Genomic DNA, 21,182 nt, shown 5'->3' on the forward strand with positions numbered 1-21,182 from the left:
TCACTGGAAATAGAGAGCAAGCTTGCTGTAAGCTTTATCATAATGAGAAAGAAATGATTAATGATTAGTGTTTTGGATTTAGTTGTCTTTCTCAGAGAATTTAACGATAGAAATAATCATTTTACACTGATTGTGGTACAAAGAAGACAAATGATAACTGGAGACAAATATTTTGCAGGGGGGGAAAAAAGCCGAATGATATCAAGTAAGAATCTGAGACAAATTCTGATCAAGAAAAGTCCATCAGAATCCTCTGACATTGCATGTTTGTCATGTTCTCTTCTTGCTGTCAGGTTGTAATCTTCATTTCCAGTAATAATCTGCGTTGTCAGTCAGGATAGTGCATTTCCCATATAGTAACCAAAAACATTCATTTATAATTATGTGGCTCAAATCCATATTTAAAGTACCTTAGAGCCTTCCTGTGGTCGAGAAAAAGCGAGCAGCAAACTGTTGCACGGCTTGATGTCGTCAAAGCTGGAAGCAAATTCTCGAAAACTTTATTACCCTCCACTGGGAATGCAAATGGCCTGAAAACGGTAAAATTGCCACCGAGATTGTTTTTAGCCTTGACTCAGAATCTGTGAGTAAACAGCAGAGGAGAATGCAGCTATTAGAGAGCAGAGTATTAGAGGAAATGCGGAGAGAAAAACTGGCACAATAGTAGGCTGCAAGTAACAGACACCTGTGATCTGTGATTCAGTTCACTGATAGGTGCCACGGAACTGTTGCATGGCTTTGTCTCATATACAAAGCTCCCAGAGTGTGCAAGGTTACAACAACAATCTATATCTATTGTAGAGATCTACGCTTCTCAAAGGCACAACAATATATTAGCATGTTTAATAATGAACTGAAATTAAATAAGAAGCTGTATCAGCTGTAAATCAGTTAAATAAAAAAACATTTCTTATTCAACTGGTTTTTGTTACATAACAACAGGATCCCTACAAGCATATTTGCTGCTTAAGACGGTTGAACAAGACATGTAAATCTAATTGAAGGACGCAAGGTGAGTTTGTTATTAAGACACCGAGCTCTGCAACGATGGAAACATCTGGTTCGTATCTCCGTTAAAATAGGGAAAGGAATTGTGTGTAATATCACCGACATGTAAATGAAGTCTATCTAACTGACTTATTTTTAAAAAAAAAAAAAAAAAAGTACAAGGCATTGTTAGAGTTCTTAAACAAGTAGATTAGATTAGGGTGAAGGGTGCTGCCAATGCATCAGGAATTAGTGTCTCCACGAAATGAACACAACCTTATAGATTAAGATACTTCTCATCTGAGAAATTCGTTTTTGACAAAACCCAAGGCATCAGTTTATGTTTTAACATTCTTATTGAATTAACTGATCTAATTTCAAGACACTATTTCTGGAACTGAAACCCATTTTGTCCACATGTAGTTAAATGACCATTTTCATAAAACTGTCACTCTACAGTTTTCCCATAGGGCCACATTAATGGAAATATCATCATTTCAACCACCTTACCCCCTCTCTTACACAGAATTTCTCTTGTAAGACAAAAAGCAAAGCAGTTACGAGCCTAGGTGGCCAAGCAGAAGGGGGAAATCAATAAGCTTCTCTTGTCAATTACTCCTTTCACTGAAGTACAGAAAATGAAATATCAGAGATAAATGTAACTGTTACCGTGAATGATTCACTTTCAATCTGAACAACAAGGGCCACAGAATAGCAATAGAGATATTGATAACTAATTGGACTGATGGATAGAGGGCTCCATTAGTCCATTAAAACTTTATGATCAGTATATCATTCTGCCCAAGAGGCTCTAATTGTCTCAGACAATATTGATCAGGAACCACAGCATGATTAGTGAGCTGGTTGGTAATATAACAGAAACCTTGTTTGAATTAAGAAACTGTAAGAGCCATCAGTTCCCTCACAAACCTCCAAGCAATTTCCAATTTCTAGCATTAGATTCCAAAGAAAACCTTTGTGTTCTGAATCAAATTTTTCATATTAAAACTGTAATTTGTGAAACCAATGAAGAATTTATTTCTATGAGTAACTTCAATATATATTTATCTTCACTTGGGGATAAAATAAGTGAAATGGAAAATCTAAAAAGGAATATTATTGGCTACATGTACGCCCAATAATTATATGCTAAAATAAAAACAAAATCATATCCTGGGGACCTTTGTGACATGTATGACATGTATATTCAGAGCAGAATCACTTTATTGGGAGCCATTAAATGGGCAGTGCATGGATAATTGGCTACATATATACAGTGCTACATACACAAGTTTTATTCCAGCTTGTAGCTGCCTGCTAATCATTTGTACAGCAGCCCAAATGAAATGAAATGTGGAGCGATGTGACCTGCCTCAGTTAATTGGTATCCATAGCAACAGGTGGCATTAGGCCCCGTGGCAATGTACTGTCGGTTGTGACCATAAAGCAGTGTGCTACAGACCTGTCTATACTATTTTATAGCCTGACTGTCACCATGTGTGCTCCTGCCCCCTTTGTTTAATTAAAGCACCCAAAAGGGATCATGCATCATCTATGTCATAAGTGGGGACACGCTCTTCATTTCAGAGAGCTGCACACATTACATCCCATTAGTCTTATCAGCATGTTTGTGTGCATATTAACTTAGGTGTATTATTATCTTAATTATATTATAGACTTAATTATATTACAATCACATTATGTGCACTGCAACTAAGAGGAATGCAAATAACCACACATCTAAAAGTTCCTCACACGAAGAGGCAATCAGACGCAGAAAGATTGAACCCAGGTATTCATAAGTGTGGTTTACTAATGGTGAGATTATCTTGAATTGAATTATAAATAATGCAAAAGAAATTTCCTTCATATAAATTCTGTGAAAAGAAAACACATCAATCCAGGGCACGACTCAGGAGACAAGAAACCCAATGATGGTTAAAATGTAATTTGAATTGAGAATGACTGCAGCATGATAACAGCCACTTTTCCAAAACAGGATCAGAGCTTCAAAGCAAAGTCTGAATAAAAATTTTACTGAATAAATCATAAGGTTGAGCTTTTTAAAACAATATTAAAAATTACATTTTATAAGAAATACAAAAGATCATCCTAATTAGTATCTTGAGAAATCAGATGACAGAAAGATAGAAAGTTGGCAGCATAATAGCTGCAGTTCCATGCTGTTAAGCTGAGAGCCGTGTTTGTGTAGCTGACGGCGCCCTTTCACTAATGGCCCAATTCAGTCATTACAAATCCAGTGTTTTCAGAGGAAGTTCCAAAACACTCCAGTCATAATAAGCAAAAGACATGTAGTTGCCTTACCACCAAGTCAGGATCCTGCATGAGGCTCAAGATGACCTCATAAAGTAAGGGTCGAAGGTCAGACTTGAACTTCACAGAGATCCACTGTCCTATTAGCCAGATGACTCGTCTGCGAATCAACTTGTACCTGGAGAGGAGAGGGAGGGGAGGGGAGGTGAGGAGAGACATAAGTTGTGGTTGCAGAAAAATACAGACTTCTCTGCACTCTTCAACCATATTAATATTTGGAAAAATGAACCAGCAGGCTCTCTAATCTTATCTCCACCATGTAGTCACAGTGCTTATGGATCCAGTACAAACAACTGGGCCAGCTATTTAAATGATGAAATCTCCGCTGTCATTATTTATGATTTATCCTGAAATTTCTTTTTTCTTTAAAGACTGCAGGAGAATTTGTGCTCTGGGGAGAAGCCCATATCACTGTCCCCCTGTTATGCATATCCATCTCCAAGACTATGTCTAATTTAGCCCACACACTGGCTGCACACATTTCAGTGTATGTGTATGTCACCAGAAAACAGAGAGGCAAAGATAGTGGCACAGTGATCCTTTACACATAAAACTGGCTCAAAAACACGACCCAATAAACAAACTGAGAAAAAAGACAATTAGATAAAGAAAGGGTTCGTTAAGAATGATTATACTGTGTTTGTATTTGTTTAAATGAATGCCTGTGAATAAGAAAGAAGGTATGAGGGACAGTGATACCAGTGTCTAAAGACTAAATAAGGGAAATAGTCTAGTTAGAAAACTAGAAAGACCAAAAAGTCTCTGGGGCAAAATAGTGTGTGATATGAATTAAAATGGTCTACATTGAATGTCTCAAATGTGAGGCACTGAATGATGGGAACTGATGGTTTTTCAGCAGTAAGTTGTATTGGGCAGCCAAGAAGTGTCCCTCAGCATCTGCCGTGGTTTGTATCCACGACAGATATTGTGTCCGAAGACCGCCTTGACAGAAATGAGTGGATGGAGGAATGAAGGAGGGGAGAGACGAGAGGATAAAGGATAGGGGGGATGACACTCTTGTTGGCATCTTGTCAAATATCCACAGGGAGGCAGAGACCAAAGTCTGGGCCACAAGCCAGAAGACACTAAACAACAGCATGACTCAGGACTTAATTTTGTGTGTGTGTGTGTGTGTGTGTGTGTGTGTGTGTGTGTGTGTGTGTGTGTGTGTGTGTGTGTGTGTGTGTGTGTGTGTGTGTGTGTGTGTGTACAAGAAGTGAACTATTTATGTGAAAAGGAAAAAAAGCTTGTTTTTATTTTTATTCAATTGAAAGTTGGTTTAATGGATTTGGACATGCTCAGTACATCAAATTAAAAAAAAAAAAGTGAGAAGCATTTTGAAAACAAAATTTGAGCCTTTCAGTTACCATCACTAACAACATTAATCTAAATGTCACTTGAACTTGATTTCTCATCATTAAAAGCACAAGATGGCATTTGGACAGTCCTGGGCTAAACTGCTCAGGAGCAGTGGACCATGAAAGGAAATTCACCACGGTAGAGCAGGTACAGCAGTGCCAGTGGACAACGGCCATGGGCACATTCCCAGACTCCTCTCTATAATCAGGCTCCAAACAACGGCTTGGCACTGGAAAACTGACACTCAGATAGCAAGTCGGTTACATCAAGAGTAAATAATTAAATTACTGATGATTATTTGTTGTCACACTAACACTCAGAAAATAATCAGTGTCCCAGATTCACCTTGTCTGTGTATTCGATAAGACAACAAATTATGGTTCTTTTTCTACACAGTGCAATAGACAACCACTGGCAAGTGTGTTTCACGCTTGAGTGTACAAAAAATAAATCCTGACAGTTGTCATCATCGCATTATATCTGAAGAAATCATTATCCGTATGCTGATTAATATTCATTCATGGCCCCTGTTGGAAGTGACTAAAAGATTAGTGTTCCCAACTCTGTCTGCTGCTTTAGCTGTGCACACCACAGCTGGTGGTGTTTTTTTATCAATGCTGCTGGCAAAGTGGGAGACAAGAGTGGAAAGGCAGATGGACAGGCAGGTTGACAGGGGTATCAGTCAAAACGTAGACATGACTCATCCTCGCTTAACCTGTCTCCTCCTAAATAACTTCACACAACTGTCAGCGACCCCGCTCATCCTTCTAGGCAAACACATGTAAATAAAATATGCACTAAATGAAAAGCGGAATCATTATCTCACATTTCTCTTAAAACACTTTCCCTTTGCTTCTCTTTTGCAGATATTATGTCAAGTTTAGGACAATGTGTTGTAAAATGTAGCTGTGTTGGAAATGGTGTAAGTCTGAGGTCTTTGTGCCATGCTGCCATTGTTTCGTATTTTGCATGTTTGACAGTATGTTGAAGTAAACTTCAATAGTGTGATTACTGCCATTTTACTGTCATAACATTTTTAATGTGAGGCAAATATGAAACCCAGTTTCTTTAATTTAAGGTTAATAGTTCTCAGATTGAGGACAGGGACACTCTCTCACAAAGTCTGAGCTAATACCCATAAGTAAATACTATTACCAAGTCACATGCTATGCCACTTATGTTTAAAAAAAAAAAACAAAAACAAAAAAAAAAACACACCTTAAATTTTTGTTAATTGTAGGATTTTTGCATTGGGGACAAAAGGTGGTTCGTGCTGTGCAAATGTTTTTTACCAAATACGTATTCATGCTGTTTCTACAATACTTATGTATAGTTGTTAAGCTCCAGCACTGTGAAAAACAGCCAGTATTCTCACTGGTGACTCAAAGTCTATTCATTTAAGGGTGTCAACACCAGGTGAAAAACGGTGCGAGTCGCAGTGGGAGCCGATTCAAAAGAAGCAGAAGTAAGCAGAGTTACACTCAATCCAGTGTAAGGAGGGAAACCCCCAGAACTGCTGAACTCACACAGGTAATATTCATCATCAGGCAACATGGTATTAGATCATGAACCCAGGCTGTCCAACATGGGACTTCTTTTGTGTCATAAGCCCAACCCTATCTGTGTGAACATAAGTCTTTTATGTTTGGAGCATAAAGTCATCAAAAATCTACCAATAGTGGTAAAAATGAGCAATAAGAGAGAATAAAGTTGAAGAGAAACGGAGGACATCATTTTACAGCATCTACTTGTAACCCAGGAGAGTGACTGACTTTTCTAACAAAACTCCACACGAAAGGTCAGGCCACAAAAGGCGATGTCAAAATGCCAAAGTGCTGCCAGAGTCTGACAGTAGAATGATGGAGCACAGGCGGTATCTTTATCTATATGTGTCGCGCTGACACAAAAAGCTCCTTCTGGCAATTCTGAGATTGTCCGTGTGTGGCTGTGTCGTAGTAAAAGTCATGTGCTCATTTTGTGTATGTGCACGTGTGTATACGTGCTCAGAGGTGACGTGCTGTCATCGCTCCCAGACAAGGGAGGAAAGGACTGACAGCAAGTCAAAATTTAAGCGTGTGTGCCAATAAGTGCGCAAGCAGGACTGTGCAAACAGTATGCGTTTGTGTAGTCGTCATGTCAAAAAGCGACAACCAGCTTTCTGTTTTTTTAAAAAGGGGCTTACTATCACCCCGAGGCTCAACCACAGGTGTAAGTCACACACAACAGTTTTGCTGACAGATGCGGTGATTCATTTTCAGACTGTTACTACTTCATATTGTGTGATACAGACAAACTTGCACAGGGCTAAAACCTTAATCACTGATTTCCCTCCATGACATCCATTACAGTTATGGAATGTACAAACTTGGAGGGTATTATCACACTTACACGATGATCACTTGTCAACAAAATGTAATTTTGGTCTGAAATGAAAAGCTTCACTTCAACATGAAAAATTGTTCAAGAGTTCAGAGATCCTGACGTTTGCATTACTAAGAGACTTCTAGCTGAACAGGCAGCTTTTGTTTCAACGTCTGGAAAACAGGAAAACTTTTACCGATTGATCTCAAAACCTGAACATACCTAGCCTGTAAGAAGAGAGAACTTTGCTTTATTCTGCTATATGTTATAGCATATAGCAGCATATACAGTTATTAAAACTGTCTGTCCAATAAAGGTAAAGTTACATAGCATTTGAAATTAAATTTGAAGAGTTTCATCCGCTAAATAAGTACATTAGTCGATCTCTGGTGTCTCACAGGTTTTCTGAAAAGGTTTTCTGTGTGGGGAAGGATGGCCTGCAGGTCCGATAAGACCAATATCAGATGATAGCTTTCTTTCATTTTCTTTCTTTTTCTCCCGCAAGCTGCACGAAGGCATGAGCACGTTTGCAGTGCAGGCTCTATAGCCTTTTATATTCATCACCATGACATGCCACACATGGCAAAAAATGCTGTTTTGTAACACTCAACACTCTTAAAATCATAAACAGTATCTTTGCAACTCTGGAACTATATTATTGAAACATTTTAAATTAATTATCAGTAAGGTATCAGGTGCATGGCTTCTGTCATTGATAGAAACTTAGCTGGAACACAACTCGATTCCAGTGCCAACTGGAGATAAGTGAGTAACAAGCTGAAGAATAGCCAAAAATGTCCTAGGAATTTGCTCAGAACCAAAATTTATGAGCAGGATCAGAATAAATCAGATCGAAATGATATCCCACCGTAACAAATTGTGAGTTGGAAGGCAAGCAGGCAGCTGAAAATGCTGCCAGTGTGGGACCAGGTGGGTGCAGACCTCTACTCCAAACCCCAGAGTCTGTCAAGGACAGCATTAATTTAGCCGCTCAAATGACACTGGATTCTCCACAGAAACAGGCTTTACTTTTAGCTCTTTTTTGTTCCCCCCTTTGATAAGCATATTCTTGTTAATATCTAGTATTTCACTGTTCTTTGTGACATGGATCAAAGTCTAAATAAGCAAGCTGCAGGAAACAGCCAATGTCCAGGGGGCCAAGGAAGACAGGCAATACAGCACAATATGGGAATGCTCTGGTAACAACAACAAATGCACACCAGGCAGATATGTCAACCAGAAAATCTGCTTTGGATGTGGCTCCTGGCAGATGCCAATACAGGTATTGTCCTCCTGCTTCTCCAGAGGTGCTGCCAAGCTATGGAAATATTTCAGCCTTACGATTTTCAAAGGGTTTGCAAAACTAAATGAGATCAGAGCAGACAGGGAGTGCTTTTATACCTAGGTGAAATATATGACTTTAAAGTAGTGCTGATGGGGGTTGATTGAAAAATGCTCATGGGTTCAAAAGTCTGAGATGACTTGACTTTGTATAGTCTTGGATAATCACCATTGGAGTCCGAAAAGCTAATTATCTGTCCGCAAAAGGAGACTTGTGGGTCACATTAGAAAAAAATAATAAAGTGAAGTAGAGAGTTAATTTCCTATTACTATTGTTTTTCTATATTTCTAGACTATATTTCCCATGGAACAACACAATATTGTTGAGATAAACTAAACAGACTGGTGAAATAATCAATGGGCTGAATTCACCTCAACTCTCCCAATATGGGCTTACTCCCAGCACACTCAAGCAATTCAGCAAACCCACAAACAGTAAATACACAATATACACACATTGCCATAAACATTATTAACAGGCACTTAGCAGCCAGAGGGTGGACTATGTAGGGAAAATAAAACTAACTAACTATCATCAAGAAAGACATTTAATCTTTTTTGCAGGGCTGTCAACATTAACAAATTAATCGCGATGAGATTAAGGACCGAGCATAATGCGTTATTTTCTTTTTGATCATGTTAATCACGTTTTGACCTTTTGATGCACCTGTTGTCAAGCTGCCACAGACAATTCCCACAAACATTTTACATGGAGGAGCAAGATACTTCATGGCAACTCATGTCTACGGGAGCAAAAGGGGGACGGTTCCGGTTTGCATAAAAGGGCCTGTCAGGAAACCTTAAGTGTTTAAGTCTAGTGCCTGAATCATTGTTGGTGAATATTGAATGAGTTGGTAACTAAAAATATTTTTCCCGGAGCTCATCTACAGATAAATAAATTATTAGACATCTTCATAATTACATGTCAGACATGCTAACGTTAGCCTCTAGTTCATAAGCATACTGTATATGCAATGGTAATTCTATTTTTGCACATATGTCAATAATATTAGTAATAATATTAGTAATACTGAAAATTCATTATTGTGAGCCAGAAATTATTATTATTATTATTTGAGAACTGTACAGTTGTGGGGCTGGAACATTTGAACAAAACAGAGATAAGTCGGGTGGCAAAGGGTATTGCAAGTAAATACAATGACAATATAACACTTGATGACATGGTCCTTGCAATTCCCCCTTATCAATATATCTTAGCACCTTTGGAATTGACCTAAAAGCAGCATCAGTAAAAAGAACCATCAACCAACAAATCTTGGGCAGTTGTGCAAAGCACTGGTGTGTGGATGATTTACTTTGATAGCAAGGCACGTCAAGTCCCTTGTTGAGTGACTGCCACAAAGTGTGACAGCTCTTTCAAATGTGGCCAATGGAATGGAACAGAGACTAGCAACTCTCTGGTCGCTAAGTGTATATACCATATATACAATGTGTAGTTCAACTCCCTAGGGTATCAAACAAAATCTATTTGGTCAGACCACAACATGTGGGTGTTAAAGTGCTGTGTTGCAAAAGATTCAGCTTTAGAAAAAATCTCTACCAGGTAAAACGGGGAAAAAAGGTCAAAGAACCTGTGGGCTGAGAAAGAGTGGTCACTGGTTGATTTAGCTACTCAGTGGTGGTGCATTTTACATACAGTTACATACAGTTTGCTTTAAACTAAGTCTTTACCAGTTGAATGAACAAAGAAAATGAATGATGTTGTATTTTACAGTAGATGTGTGGTCCCCTATGCAAGTTTGGCTCCAGCATCCCTTGTTCCCACATCCTCCGTGAGCCAAGGATCCTGATTAGAGCAGCACCTGGTCCAGCTCTCCAATCAAGCAGATGCAAAGGTTTGGTCAGTCTGTCATTTGGTGCGGCTGGTACCCTCAGGTCGCCAGCATACCTCTCACTAGTTGTTGTTTGATCTGGATAAATCTGAAGTTAAATTAACTATATAAACTATGCAATTATTGATACTGAGGTACCTTAAAAGCACACCTTGAACATCACCCAGGGGATGTGTTCAAGGTGTGTTGCAACCATGCTCAAGACTATGGAGATTCCACAAAAGCTGAGAAAGGAGATAATTGCATTGCACCAAAAAACCTAATGGGTATAAAATGATTTCCAAGACCTTGAACATTCCTAGAGACACCATTGGGGGCATTGTATAGAAGCTTAAAACTTGTGACACCACAGCAAACCTGCCTGGCCGTGAAAGAAACCCCAAAATTCTCATCAGGACAACAAAAAAAAAGCTCTTGGTCAATGAATCGGTACTGGAATGTTCTGAAGTGACCTTCTCAGTCTCAAGATTTAAATCCCATAGAAAATCTTTGGTGGATTTTAAAGAAGCGGTTGCAGCACAGTTGCAGCACAGTTGCAGCACAGAAAACATCAAACCTCATTGAGCAGGAAGCTTTTGCACAAGAAGAATGGGCAAATATTCCACAAGAGAGGTGTCAGAAGCTTGTCAGCACTTACTCAAATTAATAGAGGTTATAAAGGCAGAAGGATCCTCCGCCAAGTACTGAGGTTAGGGGTTGAATAATAGTGTACATGGACATTTGCCAAGAGAACTAGACAGAAACTCCTCTCAGTGAGGGAGGTCATCAAACATGCTCCTGCTTTAATATCCATGCTGAACCTCCAGCCTCTTCAAAGACAGTAGGAACATCTAAAATCTGATAGCCTGATTCAGCACCTCAGATCACAGAACTCAATGGGAGTTGGAAAGTTTATGTGCTGTCCTCAGCTTTGCTAAACATAAAAACTAGAATGGCACTCTGTGCAGCACATACCTCCGACAAGGCCAAACAATCCTAAACATCTGTCAGATCCAGGTAATAATCTAGATCTGACACACGTTTAGGATTGTTAGGCCTTGGCGGAGGTATTATTCTCTGGATCAGCACCAAATTGTACAAAGTCATAGATCTCAACCATTAATGTGTCTGATTTTTTACATGAAGACCTATACATTACTTCCTGAGAACATGATGAAAAATCCCCTCACAATGTTTTGGAAAAATTTCTGGATCTGTGCTTTCAACTGGATTCAGTTAAAGGGATCCAGTAATTTAATGGGTTCCTCTCTAGCCCATTCGCCATCCCTCCACTAAGTGTGGTGCAAATGAGTTGTGAACTTTTTGAATTATCCGGTTGACAAACAAACAAACAGATACTGGTGAAGACATAACATCCTTGGCTGAGTTAAAAATCCTCTTAGCATGAAGTCTTATTATCATGTTGTTTCAAAAACACATTATTTGGCAGTTAGGGGATATGGGCACAGTTATCTTTTCATTATCAGCAATTTCACAGAGGAGACTAAAACAAATGATGAAGATAAGATATAAAGAGTGCAAACAAATATTAACTATAGAGCCTCCGGCTGTTATCACTTATGCCCTGAGCCAGATAATGGGTGAAACAACGCATCCAGAGTATTTTATTTTAAAACATTTGTTAGTTTCCCTCTATTCTTTTCATCTGTTATTGAGGGAGCAGAGTTAATAAATGTACACTTGCTGTACGCTTGTTTGCATTGGTGTGTGAGTGCATAAGAGGCGTGAAGAGCAACAGAGGGGCTGTTTGGCTGAATTCTTGTGGTGTTTGTTCATTTGTGTTAATTTCTTGTGTCTGTGCCTCTGTCTTGATGAGCTCAGTTTGCTCAAATACAAAATGATCAAGTAAAACTTTTAAAACTACAAATTACATAGTGTGGAGGTGAACAGACTTTTTTTTTTTGAAAAAGGTGGAGGGTTTATTCACACCTGCAATGAGTGGGAACAGAGCCACAGTGACATCAGTAGACCTCCACCCTGACGTCAGTACCAACCTGAGTGGCCGACCTTTTGAGTGCTGCAGGCTTTGTATTTTGATAGTCTTGTCATCTGTGTGTATGGGGCATTTCTTTGTTCTTCATATCAATCATGCCACCTTGCCTCCAGCCAGTCTCCCTCTTTCCCATCACTATTTAAATAATAGATTAATGCGTTTGAATTATTCATCAATCTACCACCTCACTGTTTATTGTTACTGCAGCTGAGCTATGATCAGATTCTAGTTCTTTCTCAGTTTGTTCGACTGTTTTTCTTTTCAGATTGATTGTGTGAGTATAAGCAGCAGTTGTTAATGTGACTGTGACAGACACTGGCTCCAAACATCAGTTGGCTACTTATGAGCCTTTTGGCATGCAGCGACTGTGCCGCTGACTGTAATTAATAGCTGGACAGAGGTTAATAGTCAATTACATTGAGTTACACTGAAAGGAATGTTAACTATGCAATGTATCAGATGCCACTTATATCTGATGGCAGCTCACACACAGTAAAACAAACACCCATTTAAAAAAAGACCTCCCAAGTTGCTTAAGGTTTCACTATTATTGTGTCAAGCCTGCATGACATTGGTGATGCAAAATGTGACATAAACAAGAGTCACCACCTTCCTAACAGAGATGTGTTTAAATATACTACTGCACACAATGAGGAAAGAGGAAATTATAAAACATCAGCAATGCTATTCAGTTGAATGACCCTGTCATGAGAGGTTCCTTGGGGAAACATACTACATTCAATTTTTTGTTAAACCTGTGTCAGACGAGAGGTGATGCAACACTGTGGTCATTTCTTAGGCCATACAGAAAACATTTTAGATGTTCTGTATTTACTTACAGAACAAAAATACTATGAGGTGTTATGCAGGTAACTGCGTTAACATTGCAAATGACTGCATTGCAATTTGAGTGTCAAGTGTTCATCTTCTCCTACTGTAGGCAGAGCTGGCATTTTTTATTTCTTCTTAACTCTGTGTAATACAAGTTACTTGTTAAAGATAAAATATCATGACAAAAGGAAAAGAGATAAAAAAGATGTTGAGAAACATGTGTGAAAGTGTCAAATAAAATGCATCACTCCCAACACAATACCTGTGATGGCTGACTTGCAACTCTCCAAGAAGCTGATTCTTGAACCACTGGTCAAAGTCCACATTGTCAAACAGTTCATAGGCTGCCAGTCCCACTGCATTGTATACTGCAGATAAAACAACCACAGTCAGAAAACCAATTTAATTTAGTCACAGTGTTAAGATTGAAAATATTTCACTTCTAAAAAGTGCGGTACAAAAAAAGAGCAGTTCAAGTTATTAAAGAAATTACATCAAAAGGCATATAATAGATTCATAAAATTAGAAACTAGCTGCAGGGGAGTAAAACTCATTATTATTGTCTCCTTTTAAAGAGGGAATTACTGCATTTTGGCAAAATAGGCTGTTCTTTAAGAGTCTTATCTTATCAATCACATCACATTGCATCACTTGTCAGGTTTTATTTCAGCGTTTAAAATTAAATTGTTTTATGTGGGTGCAAATCCTTTTACAATGGGCTCCTCAGGTCAAGAAAACACAATAAGATAAACAGAATCTGCTATAATTCTGTCCTGCAAAATAATCATGCCCAAGATAAAACAACATATTAAAGCAATTCTAGCAATAGTACTTTCTTAGAAAAATATATCAGGAAGTAGACTAAAAGGAGGCAGAAATTGTTGTAATAGCGGCAAAAATGTAGAGGGGAGCACTAAAAAGACAACAACGTGAGATTAGAAAAAGAAAATATGAGAACAATATAATATAGACAAACAGACAAAGGCTGTACAAGTGGAAGAGATGTCTCCTGTTATGTTTTAGAATTTATGTTTATCTCTATCTTATCTCAGCAATGAATTTTGCGATGGCAAAAGAAAAAGACTGAGAGAAAGGGGAAAAGAGCAAAGACAGAGAAGGGAGGAGATTTAATAGAGAGAAACTGAAACTTTTTCCATTACTTCAGTTCTCTGGTATTATGCAAGGCTGGCACTGGGCAAGTATATTGTGGTCTAAAGTATGTATGTGTAAGTGTGTGTGATTGTGTGTGTGAAAGAGATAAAAACAGAAAAGCCAAAGTAGAGAAGGCAAGAGAAATATATAAAACACAATAGGTGTCTCTCAGCAGAATGATAAAAAAATCTTATTTAGCAGCAAAAGGCCCCAAAGACATATTTTCTCTCATTTATCTCTGCAAAAAGATGGATAGATGGAGGGATAGGCAGAAAGATAGATAGTCCAAAGGTACTGAAGCAGTGGCCTCATCACAAAAGCCAAAGCTCTGAGGATTTAATATTTATTTCATTTTTAAGTACAGTAAAAAAAAAACTGACTGGAACTTGTAAGAATAATGTGCATTTTTCATTTGCTTCCCTTCTTACTTAGAGGGAGGAGTGAAAAAGCAGCTAAGATCTCTGTAGTGTTTGGATCCTCACTATTCTTAATTCTTCATTAGTACTTTGATTATCACATATGGTGTTTATGGAGTTCTATGTTTGTTGTTACTGACACAGTGTAGCTTCAGTTTGGGGTAAAGTTATTTCCTGGTCCACATCACTGCTATATTATAATTCAAAATTAGGTCTTTGTAAGTTTTTGGTTGTGTTTTTGGTGGTCCAAAAAGGACTAAACCCAGAGGGCTAATGGTGCACTAAAATAAACCTAATGTAAAATATTTCACAAAGAGGAAGTTAATACTGCTGCCAGTGCAGCAATAAAATGACAACCGTACAGAAGGGCTACAAAAAGATGTAAACACCTCATGGATGTCTTCAGCAATCAAAATTAAAAACACTGCTACAAGAATGGTTTATACTTGGTTGAATGCCAGGTAGCAGCATTTATCAGCTATAAAAAGAGCCTAAGCATTTGGTTGTGGGTTTGGAGGTCTTTATCTATTACACACAACAAATATCTTTACAGCACATAGCAGGAACTCATGTGCCTGTTCCAGCCTTCAGCTCATTGACGCAGGCTCAAGCATATAATTTTTGGGTTGGGGACTCAGAAACACTGGCCCAGGCTTACTGGTCTTAGTCTATCATTGTATTAACACTATTAGTATTTTTGATTTATCTATTTTAATGAAATAAACAAAAATAAAAGAAATCAACCACTGCGGTTATTAAGCGTCCATTTAACCTCTTCAACCAGCTTCAGCTGTGCCACAAATTATCTGCCATTGCTGCTGCTGGGACCACAGCACAGCTTGATCACCCGCTGATGTGTGCCGTTTTATCAACACTGTCAGCAGACTGCTGAGAGCTCTACAGGCATCCAGATTTAACAGAATCCCTCTTAGCAGGCAATTGTAACAGTCTGTGATTTAGTTGTGTATGCCACAAAACCTGAGTGCAGGCCTGACCTGCCAAAGAGTGGTAAATACAAAAGGGAGGTAGAGAGAAAGAAAACAGAAGAGGAAACTGGTCTGTAAACATAAAAGATTACGTTGCACAGAGCAGCAGATAAAGGACCACATTATAAAATGCAACCAGAAAAGACTTTACATCATCAAATGATTGTTTTGTATCCCATCCCATCTGTAAGCCCATCTGCCAAGCTTCACATTTTGTGTTGGAGATGTAATGATAATGTTAACCAAAATCAGACTCGTTTGAGTCCAGGTCACTCATTCAGCCAGAGAGTATGTGAAGCCTGTGACTCACCTGCATCCTTCATTAGCAGCTGGACGGGGTCTTCCACATTGGTTGGGCCTGCAAAGGCATGCACATACACTGGATGTAATTTCAGTGACCAGACAGACTGCATTAGAAAGGTAAGTAATAATAATACTAATAATATGTTTAAGCTTTTTTTTTTTTTTTTTTTTTTAAATGGTAACTGTAGGATTTAATGGACCCAATGAGTACATCTCGACACAGTTGCAACATAAAGAAGCCCAAGAGCCACTGTATCAATCATTGCACTATTCACATTGTACCCTTCTCTCTCTCTCTCTTTATTAGTCCTTGTTGTTCACTAGATCTCAAAATCAATAACTCCCTCCCTTCAACCATAGAATCACCCAATCTGACATCTTCCTCACTCCAGCAGAACCAATTTTCACTCTGTCACTTGAAAACAAAAGCAGCTTAGGAAACATGCCGGATGCAGACCCTATGATCTGCATGTTTGAGCAACGGCACTACTAATTCAGCAAGAGAATAAGAGCTACACATCAGTACCACCAGGAGACCAGTGTGCGCATGTATGTGACTGCCTGACTGACTGACTGACTGACTGACTAGAGAGTTGAGAGTGGTTGTAATGGTGAAGGTTGTCACCAGGGAACTTGAAGGTGATGTCAAGCCTACAGATTGCATGTTATACATAACGTGACTGTTAAGAGAAACATGAAAAAGCCTGCATACTTTGCTGTTCTATAATATATGAAATATGCATCAGTTATTCTGAAGCAACCAGGCTACATTTTATGATGGGAAATAGGGTCTAGGCATTTTGTGTGACAAGGAATGTATACAGTGCAGCATGTGCAAGGTGGGGCAATTTTGTCTGTCTAGCATCTTTCAAGACATAAAGTCAATTTGCATAAGTACTTTGAATGTATAAATGCTCTGAAAAAGCATTACACATATGCAAAAAAATTACAAAGTATAACAATAAAATCCAACTGCACCATGGCTTGTCTCCAAAATGACTATAATATTGAGTTTAAACAGCTCCAACAAAAATGAAACTTTATAACATTTATGAACTTGAGATTTATTACAGAGCTATATTTCACAGCATTATGGTTTTAGCTAGGCGTACCCATTAAACTGAGTGCAACTGAGTACTTGTTTTCCTTGCATTGGAAGAATGTTATAGGTTTTGCTGAAAAGGGTACAGAATGTGCTTTTGGCATGTTTGAATATTTGAATTGTCATTTAACTGACCCTGGAGATTCTGAACCATATCCAGCAGCACCGGCGTCAGGGTCTGGCTGTAGTTGTGGAAGATATCCAGGAACAATACTTCTGTACAAGGCTAAACAGAGGTACAGAGCAGAGTAGACAAAAAGAAAGACATTTAATTGGCATAGTAGATGGTACACACACACTGCCACTCTATGCGGAAGTCATCAAGATCATTCATTAGTTCTTCTCCCAGCATCACTGTTCTCCCCATTCTCAGCAGCCACTTGTGTTTTTGTTGGGCACTCAGATGTGGTGAGGGGGGAACATATCACATGAATAAGTGACATCAGTGCATACCATCTACAAACACAAAGACAAATTTATATAAAGGGGCATGACAAACACACACCAACAATGACAAACAGTTGCTTGAGCTGCTGTTCAATGAAAAGTCAAAGTGACTCTGTGTGTGTGTGTGTGTGTGTGTGTGTGTGTGTGTGTGTGTGTGTGTGTGTGTGTGTGTGTGTGTGTGTGTGTGTGTGTGTGTGTGTGTGTGTGTGAGAGACAGAGAGAGAGAAATGTTAGTCCACCCACCTTCGGTAGTTTATTGGTTTTAGATGTAGTCAAAAAAAATCAATGAAGGTGTAAGAACTCTGACAACATGAGCTGAGGCAGTTCATGAATACATGCTGTGTGCTGTATGTGTCTGTGACATGTATAACCTTTCTGCTTTGTTGGCCAAAGGTCAGAGGATACATGGCACTTGTGAAAAGCCAATCCCACTTGATGAGATCAGGGCAAACATAAAACCCTTGTTCAGTTGGGAAAATATAGACAGACGGTAATATTGACAGGGGAAGGTCATCCGTAAGCAGCCATTAGAATTGGTGACAATGGATGAAACAGATGCACAGTGACATATGACCCATGAACCATCCTGAACATGACAATGTGCTAATGTGCTAATGAGATGTACATATATTGATGTAATCTATACATTACCCTTATCTGCTTAGATCGGCAGAAGTGTTGTGTTGTTTATCAACTGTGATCATTTCTACATTATAAATTTAATTCATACTTCAATTAAATACTAGAATTAGTAGAGTTAGAACTCCTCCCTTGAGGCATAACTGAGATATTGCATTCACAAGAATGGGACCGATGGACAACCTGAAAACATAATCTCTCTGGCCCTGGCTGTCACCGGCACCGAGGCATAAAAGGCAAGTTACTTATACTAAGAGAGTGTTCTATTCAAAACGCTTACATTTGTAAATTAATCACTTCTAATGGAGCACTTGATCTTTGTGTCTGTAAAATGTTTGTAGCATGGCCCAATCGAAAAGGAGCAATGATTTAATAAAAACAAAACAGTGGTTTCTACTTAAAATTCAAAATCGTCTCTCATAGACTGTAATGCCACATTTCTCCTGCTGCTGTGTGCTGTAAATGAATAAGAACTTTTGCAACAAGACCTCGAGGTCCAATGAAAAAAATGCTTCAGTGTACTTCAAAGCAACGGCAGGGTACAAGTTTGTCATCTGAAGTGATGAAAGTAAGCTGAACGAGACTCAACTCAGAGTGGGATGGGAAGAGAAATGAGGGGTAGACGGAAGCAAAATAAGACAGCGGATAAGAAATGATGTCATGACTCAGAAAAACAGCTGAAGATAAGCCTCTGCCAACTAACTACACAGGCACAGAGACAAACTATAAAGCCCCGGGGACTACTAACTGTTTTATGATGCTGTAGTGATACAATCTGCTCAGTGCCACCACATAAAATGCTGCTTTTAATTTTTGAAGACACAGAATACACTAAAACATATTTGTGATTCATTTTGCAATATTACGATATTAATTAATATTGTAGCAATTACACTGAAATTAAATCTACTGCTGCTGTGGTTGTTTAATCTACATTTTTATGATTTTGAAGATGGACATTTTTTTTTTTTCTTCTTATAAAAGCTAAACTTTAGTCTTGGCAAACTAGACATTCAGTTTTACCCAGAAACTTAGGAGGCAAGTTTAGTTTCTTTTCAGTGGCCCTCTTCAGGATAGGGGTGTCAGTGTGTGGCTGAAGTATTATTTTATGTGATGGTTGAGTGTTGTGCTATGTCCATACATATCAGAAAGACTGTGTGCACACCCATCATTACTGGGCAATTATGAACATCCCCATCAGCTAGATACAGTAGGATCATTTTTAGGGTGTGTGTGTGTGTGTGTGTGTGTGTGTGTGTGTGTGTGTGTGTGTGTGTGTGTGTGTGTGTGTGTGTGTGTTTGTGTGTTCACACAACTGTATCTTTACTCACCCGGAGACTGTATTTCCAAGAGTCACCACCTGTTTCTTCAACAGCTGGAAAATGATGAAAAATGGTTTTCGATTAGGAAATGCTGGAGTGGGGGTTATGGCTGTACATCTTGTCTGAGCAGTGCAACTACAAATGTATTTTTACACACTTGTGTGTGATTCTGTCAAACTGAATCAGTTCATTACTGAACTACCACACTGGGCCGTTGTGCTCTGAACTTTACAAAGTGTTGTGGCTGAGTCAGAGCCAGTTTCAAAAGGTCTGAAAATAAAATGTGTTACTAAGATCTCAATTGCTGCCACAACCAACACCAAGATCTTTGCCTTGTAATCTATTTCATTGAGCACTTATCTAAAGGGAATCCACATCAGCCTTCATTAAACATGGAGTATTCCTACTTTAGATCAATATTAGCCTCTGACAACAAGTTGTGCTGTTTGGTAACACTGTTAATGGAACACGTTTGTCTGCAGATTATCACGTACAAATCACAATTCAAGAAACTACGCTTCAACACCAAACCCTCCGGCATTGATGCAACATTACTACTACATGAATACAACAATAAAAGAAGTTCTGTTGAAGTCTGCACCCAAAGCCACATTGCTGGCTTCATGAATTGTAGAGCAGGCTAACCCTCACTGTTCTGGACTGTTCCAGAGAAGATGCCCCTTAACTCTGCCATACTGCAAGTCTAGATAAGCCCAAACATTTGGATTCAGCCTGTTTATCTGGGGATGTGCTATTACCAAAGCTCTCAGGGTCCTCTTCCCACATTGCCAGCTCTTCCTCTGTGAGAAGGAAGTAGTGTGAGACGAGCCGGCGTCCAATCTCTGTCAGTGTGGGGTGTGTGAAGAATGCTGTCTTGATCTTGTGAGCCTCCAGACTCTCGGGTTTACTGTCTGAGGGAGGGAGGGAGGAGTGACAGTGTAAGAAAAGGAAAAAAGAGGGAAAAAACTGTTTACTCATAAACTTGCATAAAATAATCAATACATAGCAGCATTTCATGTAAAAGTAGTAGTGTATGCTCAAATTGCTTAATTTCAGACAAAAACAAAAGCAGAAGGAGCAGTTTATGTAATCCTCAAATGTGAGGCATCCCTTGTCTACACGCTAACTTCAAACTTATTACATTCTCCTGCAGTTTGTAGTGGGAAAGAAATCTCTGCTCTGCTACTCATCTTGATTCTCAGTGAAAATGAATCTTTATTTTTAAAATCCAAAACACATTTAGCATTTTAGTAAAAGAAAGAAAATACTCTGATATGAAGCAAATGAGAACTTCCAGAGCCAAACCAATACCCAACCTAACAGATTGCTAGTCATTGCCACATTGCCTGTGGCCCCTGACCCTCAAGTGACTACCGTTACAGAACCCTCTTCTAATACGACAGGTTTTCCTGTCTGTTTAGCTGACTGACAGCATGGGCCTAATACTTAAGTCAGATGGCTGCTCTCAAGTAAGCTGTGTGGCTCAGTGTATATAATCTTGCTACTCAAAATATTTTGTTTTCCTGTTTAGAAATAGGGGGGGAAAAAAATCTTCACACATTCCAACACATTTGAATCAAACCAAGCTTTTAACACAAGAACCACAAAAACGCAGCTCCATTCTCTGTGAACTAACAATTGCTCAGAGAGAAGATCTTCAATGAGGCACACCAAAGACCGTGTGAGCCCGCGGAACAAAGACCAAGTGCTGTGCTCCGCAGCTAATGAGGCACCCAAGGCCTCTGACAGCTTGAAA

At 38.9% G+C, this 21,182-nt stretch overlaps 1 protein-coding gene across 2 annotated transcripts in view; it reads right to left on the reverse strand.

The window, feature by feature from the left end:
- Window positions 1–21,182, reverse strand: part of ipo11 (importin 11) — a 116,338-nt gene that overhangs the window by 65,666 nt on the left and 29,490 nt on the right. For both annotated transcript variants that reach the window (XM_071483400.1, XM_071483401.1), the window contains exons 11-16: window positions 20,185–20,337; window positions 19,436–19,479; window positions 17,154–17,244; window positions 15,924–15,971; window positions 13,322–13,427; window positions 3,313–3,439 (exon numbers count right to left, since the gene is read on the reverse strand). In XM_071483400.1, the coding sequence (XP_071339501.1) occupies window positions 3,313–3,439; window positions 13,322–13,427; window positions 15,924–15,971; window positions 17,154–17,244; window positions 19,436–19,479; window positions 20,185–20,337 (569 nt within the window). The remainder of the gene's footprint in view (window positions 1–3,312; window positions 3,440–13,321; window positions 13,428–15,923; window positions 15,972–17,153; window positions 17,245–19,435; window positions 19,480–20,184; window positions 20,338–21,182) is intronic.

The sequence above is a fragment of the Trachinotus anak genome, unplaced genomic scaffold (assembly GCF_046630095.1).
Source record: "Trachinotus anak isolate AG129_WGS33_773 ecotype Australia unplaced genomic scaffold, CSIRO_AGI_Tana_v1 ptg000008l, whole genome shotgun sequence".
NCBI lineage: Eukaryota > Metazoa > Chordata > Actinopteri > Carangiformes > Carangidae > Trachinotus > Trachinotus anak.